This window comes from Protopterus annectens, chromosome 14.part0 (genome assembly GCF_019279795.1).
Source record: "Protopterus annectens isolate FY-2018-M chromosome 14.part0, PAN1.0, whole genome shotgun sequence".
NCBI lineage: Eukaryota > Metazoa > Chordata > Ceratodontiformes > Protopteridae > Protopterus > Protopterus annectens.
In genome coordinates, this window is record NC_056748.1 from 998,915,526 (window position 1) to 998,925,575 (window position 10,050).

The 10,050-nt window shown below is 35.1% G+C and overlaps 1 protein-coding gene across 1 annotated transcript in view; it reads left to right on the top strand.

Annotated features, from left to right (window-relative positions):
* Positions 1-7,484, top strand: part of LOC122788756 (extracellular calcium-sensing receptor-like) — a 144,216-nt gene extending 136,732 nt beyond the window's left edge. The window contains exons 6-7 of the mRNA XM_044055649.1: positions 3,224-3,230; positions 6,565-7,484. Coding sequence (XP_043911584.1) covers positions 3,224-3,230; positions 6,565-7,484 — 927 coding nt within the window. The remainder of the gene's footprint in view (positions 1-3,223; positions 3,231-6,564) is intronic.
* Positions 7,485-10,050: the final 2,566 nt, after the last annotated feature.

Sequence of the window (10,050 nt, forward strand, 5' to 3'; positions counted from 1 at the left end):
TCATCAATGCATTGAAGTAAAGTAGACAATACAGCCTTTACACCTATTTGTAAAAATATGAGTAATTCATTTTCTCCTATTTCATCTACAAAAAGCAACTCATGCCAGTGACGTTCTTCTGCTTTTGGTTTTGACAGTTTACTACCTCTTATGTAACTTTGGTTTGTCTGCATACCTGCTGCTGAGAGCCCTTTTTCTGACTAGCCTTCTGTTTTGACATTCCAAAGGGAAACCTATTACTCTGTTCATGTTCCCTTTCTTCTTTAAACAAATTCATCATTATGAGCTTTTTCCTTTCCTTTGCCATAGAGGCATCCTTCATTACTTTAGTGGATGCAATCATTTGATAATGTCCTATAGCATGTACTGCGTGTTCTTCCCTATCAGTTTCTGTACTGACTTCTTTCATTAACTTGATGACAGGGGATTCTGAAGATGCAGTCTCTTCTACCACTTCAAGCCAAAAACAGATTTTAGAGCCTTTTGAAGTTTCTACTCCATCCCCTTTTGTTTATTAAGAGCATCATTTTAGCAATTAGTTTGTTGACTTTCCCATTCTTTCTATGAGCATATTCAGGACTGTTTAGTCTTAGTAATATGTCATGCAGTTGTGGGTGCATTCTAATTTTACTTGAGATATACTCAGGCCACAGTGTATCCAGTGTTGTTCTTTTTCCCCCTACAATTTCCATAGTGCCTTCAACTGAGGTAAGTCTTGGCCTATTATAACATCATGAATTAGATTAGGTACTAAAGGTACACATAATGTAACACTTTACCCAGCAGTGTCTGAGTTTCTACATGTTATTGCATGCTATTTTATATTTCCATGAACACATATTATTTCCACGTTTCTCTTGTCATAGGTTATGTTTACAAACATAAGGTGCCTTAGTAAGTGTGGCCATGTTCCCAGAAATCTAGACATATCTCCAACACCTTCTTGACCACCAAACTGTACATATCTTCTCTATGGCAGTGAATCTAAATGAAGAAGCAGAATGTTTAAGAGTGTGTTTATATAAGACACTGGTTGAACGACAATTTCTAATATCACTAAGGTAGTCAAAAATGCGGGTTATAAATTGTCTAGAAGTCTGTCCCACATAAAAAGCAGAACAGCTGCATTCAACTAGATATATCACCCATTCTGAAATGCAAGAATTAAAATATCTAATAGCAAAAATGTGGGCTGTATTATAAGAAGAAAAATGTCTGTTTTTTTATAACTACCTTACTGGCAGAACAATGTCCACAAGGATGTGTGCCTGTTTATTCACACTGTTGGCTGAATGTTGGCATTCATTCTCATTTCAACGGGTCTTTTGGTACTTTGGCTGGTTTTTCTATAGTGTTCTTTGCCAGTTTCAGTATGGGTTTAATGGATCTGCTGACAGGATTGGTGGCCGATAAGGATGTTGTCCCGATTTTTGATTAACTTATTCCTGATAAATCATTCACAGCTACGCAAGGTACTGTTTTGCCTCAGTTTCTCTCTTGTATACAAGCTTTTAAAAAGCTAACTGAGGGGAGATCATGAAAACTTACTTTCTATTGTTCGGCATTTAAAATTGTTGAAAGTCTATGAGACCAAAGGCTAGTCTTTTTGTGGGTTACGAGTGTGTATACAACTGATAGTTAGCGATATACATGCAGTTTTAACCAAGGATTGGTTTAAGGTTCAGCAAGTGGCTTCCATGATGATTGTTAGAACTTTGGTGGCTTTTTATGAGAGAGAGAGAGAGGTTACTAAACTTATATTAGAAGTCACCGGTCTTTGAAAAACAGTCAAATCTTTTCCCCTACATGAAAGTTATAAAGAGCGTTTGGACTATTAGTGTCTGGGTTGGCAATTCTGAAACAAGAATTACAGGAACATAAGTTAAAGAAGTTCCAGAGGGATACTAGAGATTATGTGAATGGCAGCCCATTTTCCTATAAGAAGTCAGTGACATTTCAACAAGGAGGGATGGAATGTGTTTGCGATCATAGTCGGACATCAGATAAAAGAAAGAGAACTAGGTCTATTTTAAAGAAAGCAGGGAATGCATCAGAGACATCGGCTGAGGAATCTTCCTCTGCCATTGATACAGATGGGGAGATGGTTACTGAATCCCCCTTAGGTGAAAAGAAAATTTCTTCTAACCCTTTACATCTAGAAGAAGGGCTGGACACAAGCATTCAAAAAGGAGCATCCACGCTGGATGCTCTGTTATATCTGATGGCTCCCATGTAGATGCTTGCCCTGTTGTACATAATACTTCTTCTGCCACTTTATCTTTGGAAGAACTAGATTTGTTGAATAAAGGGCTTAATTTTGTACCAACTTATTCTGTCTCAGGAGATTTTCTGAAGGATGGAATTTCTTTTTGTAGGAGATTAAACTTGCGATTTTTTTTATAATAAAGATACATATAGTAGCACTGAACTTAAATTTAGAAGTTTGAGTTTTACTCCTATGAATAAATATGTTGCAGCATTTCAATAGAGCATACTTAAAGATTTACACTTCAGTTTTTCATATGGTGTTTGTCAATGAAATAATTTGTATTTTGTACAGAAAAAAAGTTTTACAGATTTTGAAAAATAATAATAAGGTTGTGTTCAATAATGCTGATAAGGGTGGGGTTGTAGTTATATGAGACTGGGCCCTGTATTTGCAGGAAGCCTACAAACAATTGCTGGATAACCTTTTCTATCAGAAAATTATTGTAGATCTTACTTTAAAATTTAAAAGTGAGATAGATGTTTTTTTATTTTTGGCTTTGGATGAAGGTATTTTTTCCAGGAATGTAGTATACTTACAGTACATGATCCTGCTCCCCAGTGTTTTTACATGTTACCTAAGATACACAAGGATTCAATCTGATCTCCAGGTAGGCCAATAGTTTCTGGCCAAGGTTCTTTAACTGAACTTTTACCAGCATTTTTGGCACAATATTTGAAGCCTTTGTTAGTTGGTGTTTGGTCCAGTATTCAGGACAACACTCAATTTTTGAATATTTTGCAAGATGTACAATTAGACACCCATTGGTATATATGTACAATTTATGTTAAAGCATTATATACCAACATTCCAAAGTGGACTGGATTACTTGCATTAGAATATTGGTTGGAGAGGATACCTTTGTATAGTCTGGCATTCAACACTTTTTTGATTTGTTTAACTTAACATGTACTAACTAAACATGTTTTCACTTTCAATAATGAATGTTTTTTACAGTTGAAAGGTACAGCAATGGGAGTATCCTTTGCTCCCATTTATGCAGGCTTATTCATGGGTTTTTTGGAAGAACAACTCATTTATGATGTCAGCCATAATATTTTTCATTAGGACATTGATATATGCTGCAGATATCCTGATGATTGCTGGTTGATTTGGAAATCTGATGTAACCTATTTACAGGAATTTGTACAGTATCTTAATGACAATACATGGGGTTTGCAATTTAGTCTCAAATTTGATTTGAAAAATATTTCTTTTTTAGATATTATGGTAACCAAAATTATGACAGCATGCTATTAACTTCACTTTTTAGGAAGAAGTTTCATTCTAATTATTTTTTGGAGGCAACCAGTTGTCACCCTCACCATATAATCATGAATATTATTAAATATTAGTTTATCTAGGTTAAGAAAATCTGTTCTTCTGAAACTGAATTTAAAAATACGACTCAGATTTGTTTCAAAGATATTATGCTAGGGGATATAAATTTGCTGACATCCAGAAAGCATATAAATGTACTACATCTGTAGCAAGATTGAAGTTGTTAATACACGGTAAAAAACAGGGCTGATGGTCCTTTACATATGGTTACCAATTTTGGAAGCAATTCTTCAGCTTTTTTGTGGTTTAATTGATAAACATTGGGGTATCCTTCTATATGAAAATAGGTTAGCACAATTATTGCCTTCATTTTGCCCTTTTGCTTTCAGATGTGGTAAAACTTTAGGTTATTATTTAAATCATTTTAAAAAAGCTCTCTGGCCAGATTTTGCTGCACAACAAACTATTGAAGGTGCACATTTGGTGGGCTGTTATCCTTATGGACACTGTTCTGCTTGTAAGGTAGTTATAAAAAACAGACATTTTTCTTCTTCTAATAAAGCCTGTATTTTTTATATCAAATATTTTAATTCTTGCATTTCAGAATGGGTGATATATCTAGTTGAACTGAGCTGCTTTGCTTTTTATGTGGGACAAACTTTTACACAATTTAAAACCCTCATTTCTGACCACTTTAGTGATATTAGAAATTGTTGTTCAACCGGTGTCTTATATAAACTCACTCTTAAACATTCTTCTGCTTCATTTAGATTCACTGCCATAGGATATGTTATAAAGGTTTTAATATGTTAGGTTGACATGATAAATTAAATAATAAAGACCGTATTTGGATAGTTCACTTGGGAGCCTTGTTTACTGCTGAACTGAATGATATAGTGTGAGTGATGGTGTTATTAAACAGAGGAGAGGTTATGTGGTTGATTTATTTATTGTGATGTCACATTCACAAGTAAACGTTTTAGCACTGAAGAAGGCCTTTTGGCCAAAATTGATATGTTTTGTATGGAAATATTAATTTATGTGTAGATAATACAATAAAATGTTTAAACTGCCAACAAGGAGTGCTAGCCAGTTTTGATTTTTGTTTTTAACACTTGTTTGGCCTTGCAACTTGCCATACTTGTGTGGAGTCTCTTTTGAAGTATGTAGATTCATAAAACTTACCAGAAAGTGTAGACTGCATGTACACTCAGTGTATTTTTTCTGAGTGACTAGAAAGCACAAAAATTGTGGTAGGGATGTTCTTGAAACAAGATTGTGTACACTAAGTGTAGGCGTTAATAAAGCTGGCCAAGCACATTTATCTTCAAGTCCCATTATTTAGTATATACATACTAGTTAAAACAGCACATCACACAGTAAATAGCACATTACTCAGTATTTTAGCGACCTTTTAATAGCCACTATACCACAGCACATAAGTAGTACAATCAATTAATATTGAAATCCGTTAGTCGTTCAAATCTCATCTGAGATAATTCAGCAATATTTTTGCACTGCATATATCATAGATAAATTTCCTCTTCTTTTTTTCTCTATATCCATTAATTAACTGGAATCTTTTACATATTAGTATGAGTTTGATTTTTGGGGAGGGGAATCAACATTAGCTTAGCTAGGGTGGGGCAGGAGGGGCAACTACCCCATGTACAAACTGTTGGTGGCATGATCAGCTGATCCTGACCTCTCAAACGCAATACTGGCTTTTAAAAGCAGGTATTGCATTTGCAGTCAAGTGTGTGGTCCAGTTTGCTAAATTTTTTTTTAATTAAAACCTGAGTGCTGTAGTGTTCCATGCAGGCAGGGTATAAATTATAGCAACTGTTTGCTACATTTATAGAAGGCAGTTTGCTATAGTTTAAAAAGACAAAACATTTTTTTTAATTAAAGCATGAGTATCATAGCGTTGCATGCAGACAGGGTATAAACTGTACTGTTTACTTCATTTGTAGCAAGCAGTTTGCTACAGTTTAAAAAGAAGAAATTTTTTAAAATTAAAATATGAGCACTGTAGTGGCTGTGAGGGCAGAGTATAAGCTGTTGCAACTGTTTGCTACATTTGTAGCAAGCAGTTTGCTACAGTTTAAAAATAAGTTTTTTTAAGCTAAAATATAACCGCTGTAATGCTCTGTGCAGGCAGGGTATAAACGGTAATAACTATTTGCTACATTTGTAGCAAACAGCTTGCTACAGTTTAAAAGAAGATGGCACAGTGGTTGGGGTGGCACAGTGGTGCAGCAGTTAGCATTGTCGCTTCACAGGAAGAGGTTCCCCAGTCCAATTCTCAGCTGGGGTGCCCTCTGTGTGGAGTCCGCATGTCCTCCCTGTGTTTGTGTGGGTTTATTCTGGGTACTCTGGTTTCCTCCAACATTTCAAAGACATGCAGTAGCTGAAAGTGTGTGTGTGGGTGTGTGGTATGGATGGACTACTATGGCAGGGCTAGCCACCCAGTGGTGTAAATCTTGGCTCCAAACGATTGTCACTGTTGAAGTGACACCCCTACCCCATGTGCAAAAATGGGAAAAGGGATTAAGGATGGATAGATGGATGGATTATTATTTTTTTTAATAAAATAAGTTGAAGGAGGTTTGGGGGCAGGACACAGAAATGGGACCTGAATGACTGGAACAGGAGAGAGGGGAAGGCATGTCATGCAGCTGGCCACCTGGTTGGTGTGCTAGTTGAAGGAAAGTTTTTTTTTTCAGTCTTCACTTGAAGAGCTGAGGGGGTGGGGTGCTGGTTGAACCAGCTATTATTCTGGGAATCATACAAACTAAATCAATAAGTAATAATATTTCCTTTTGTCATTCATGTTGTCTAAGCAAACCTGAAGATTAGAGAGACTGATAGGTTAAAAAAGTAAGTATTACATATGCTATTTTAATATTTATCACTAAACAGTTCATCATTCAAGTATGACTGCCCACACTGACTACAAATAGAACAACTCAGAACAAGTTCCTGTTCTTATTTAAGTTTTCAAACACTTTTTATAGATTCAAATGACTGCCAAAAGTGTTTAGAAGATGAATGGCCAAATGAAGAGCATGATAAGTGCATTCCCAAAAGCATTGAGTTTCTGATGTACGAAGAACCCTTGGGTGCTGTCTTGGCTACCACAGCAATAATCCTTTGCTTCAGCTCAGTTTCCATCTTCTGCATCTTTGTAAAGCATCAAGATACTCCAGTTGTCAGAGCAAATAACCGTGAGCTCAGCTACCTTCTTCTACTTTCTCTCATGCTGTGCTTCCTCTGTGCCTTGATTTTTATTGGCCACCCAGGAAAAGTAACATGTCTACTTCGTCAGACTGTATTTGGTGTGACATTTTCCATTTGTGTTTCTTCAGTTTTGGCTAAAACCATTACTGTGGTCATAGCTTTCAAAGCAACAAATCCCAACAGTGTGCTGAGGAAGTGGATGGGGCTGCATATTCCATACTCTCTTGTTATTTTCTGTCCCATAATGCAGATTATAATATGTGTTATTTGGGTACTACATTCTCCTCCATACCCAGAAATGAACATAAATTATGCAGATAGACAGATTTCCATAGAATGCAATGAAGGTCATCCAGCATTTTTTTACTGCATGCTAGGTTACATGGGATTACTAGCAATTGTATCTTTCTTTGTGGCATTTCTTGCAAGGAGACTACCCAGCACCTTTAATGAGGCCAAATACATAACATTCAGCATGCTGGTTTATGTGAGTGTTTGGTTGTCCTTCATCCCAGCATACCTGAGCATAAAGGGTAAATACATGGTTGCTGTGGAGATATTTGCTATCTTGACTTCAAGTGCTGGACTACTTGTCTGTATTTTTTTGAGTAAATGTTACATCATTTTGTTGAAACCCAGTGTCAATACCAACGAACACTTAATAGGAAAAAGAACTATTAAGAATGTGATGCAATAGGAATGTATCACTATAAAACATACTGCTGTCTTTAAAACATGTTTCATATTTGCAATGTACAGTGATGAAGATGCATTCAGTTACAAATTAACTGCAATTAATATTTAATTAAAAATGTGAGCATGTTTTAAAGTATGTACTCAAGTGAATATGTTCAAACCAACATAGTACAGTATTATAATACATGCATTTAGACTGTATTTTACTGATTTGCTGTCCTAAGAATATACAATCCTCCAGGTTTGCCCTGAGTAGAATGTCCATATATGCCCTAGAAGTTCATTTTCTTTCTTTCTTTCTTTTTCCAGTAAACTAAGCATTTTTAGATTTGCAATGCATGCAGATGATCTACAGTGGCAGAAGGACATTATATTTAGTTTAACATTAGCACCATGAACACATCAGTGAATATCTTGTGCTTTCTTGGAAAAGTTTTTGATTTATATAAGAGATTCTTTAATAGTAGTTATATCTTTCAAATGGAGCCATTCAACACAGTGTCACACCAAGAAGTCTGTGTTATCTTTTGCCATCCAGGACTATTTGTTTTCTAAGTCATACTTCAAGGCTCATTTGTTGTTGTTGGCATATTATACTTATTCCTGAAAAACAATTACTTGCCCTTTTGATCCTCCCCTGTTTAAATGTCATTGAATCTGCTTTGTTATCTAGCTCACCTAATTCTTATGAAATGCCACTTTTATAGCAATGATTTGCAGGGATATATAACACAAAGTAACCATTTATTTATAAAATGCCACATTTATAGCAATGACATGCAGTGATATGTCACACAAAGTAACCGTTTATTTATGAAATGCTACTTTTGTAGCTATGATGTGTGGTGATATATGACACAAAGTAACCATTTATTTATGAAATGTCACTTTTACAGCAATGACATGCAGTGATATCGATATGTGACACAATGTAACCATTTACTTATGAGATACCACGTTTATAGCAATGATTTGCAGTGATGTATGACACATAACCATTTATTTATAAAATGCTACTTTTATAACAGTGATGTGTGCAGTGATATGTGACACAAAGTAACCATTTATTTATAAAATGCCACATTTATAGTAATGAGGTGCAGTGATATATGTCACACAAAGTAACCATTTATTTATGAAATGCTACTTTTGTAGGCCTGATGTGTGCAGTGATATATGACACAAAGTAATCAATTATTTAAGAAATGTCACTTTTATAGCAATGACGTGTGCAGTGATATTGATATGTGACACAATGCAACCTTCCACTTATGAAATAACACTTTTGTAGCAATGATGTGTGCCATGATATATGACACAAAGTAACCATTTATTTGTGAAATGCCACTTTTATAGCAATGACTTGCAGTGAAATATAACACAAAGTAACCAATGTCACTTTTATAGCAGTGACGTGCGCAGTGATATGTGACACAAAGTAACCATTTATTCATAAAATGACACTTTATAGCAATGATGTGCAGTGATATGTCACTCAAAGTAACCATTTATTTATGAAATGCCAATTTTATAGCAGTGACATGTGCAGTGATATTTGACACAAAGTAACCATTTATTTATAAAATGCCATTTTATAGCAATGATGTTCAGTTATGTCACTCAAAGTGACTATTTATTTATGAAATATCACTTTTGTAGCATTGATGTGTGCCATGATATATGACACAAAATAACCATTTATTTATGAAATGCCACTTTTAAAGCAGTGACATGTACAGTGATATATGACAAAAAGTAGTCATTTATTTATGAAATGCCACTTTTATAGCAGTGACATGCACACTGATATATGACACAAAGTAGCCATTTATTTATTTTTAACCAGATAAGACAGTACAGTCCATGCAGGAAGCTATTAGATGTTTCCAGCCAATCACTATGAACCTCAGTTAGTTTTCCATTATGTAACTCAGATACACATTTTTCCTCCCTCAACATCATTTTAGTGCATGAAACACCATGATTATGCTCAGAAACTGGAAAAAGATGAACTTGTTAAACACTTCCTTAATGTGAGACCTGATTTTAACAATGCTTAAGGTGTTTAATAAAAGCTTGTTAAACATCCCTAAGTGTTGTTAATGCTGGGTCTCTCACTAAGGGTTAACAGTAGATAGTGGCAGAAGGCAAAAAGTAGCATCAGAAGGTTCTGCCACACTTATAAAAGGTCAGGCACTAAGAAGTGTCTAACAGCTTTTAAAGCTATTATTTCTAAGAGGGGCTCTTTCTTTATGACTGGTGTCTGAAATTGTTAAGTGCTTTATTTATGTATTTGAATATGTAATTAGAGTAGAACACTGATCACAAGTGACCAGTTTTAGTCTCATCCTGGTGAACAGAATTACAGAATAATTATATTGAAGTTCAAACAGAACCAGAATACAACACATGTAAAGACAAAGTCTCATATTATGCAACAGCAAGAAAATAGACATAATATATGCATAATAGTTGTACACAGTACAATATGCAGCACTAAATGTACAATTATATGCATAAGCATTATAAAGATGGTGGAGAAAGCTATGCAATCAGAGAATTGTAGT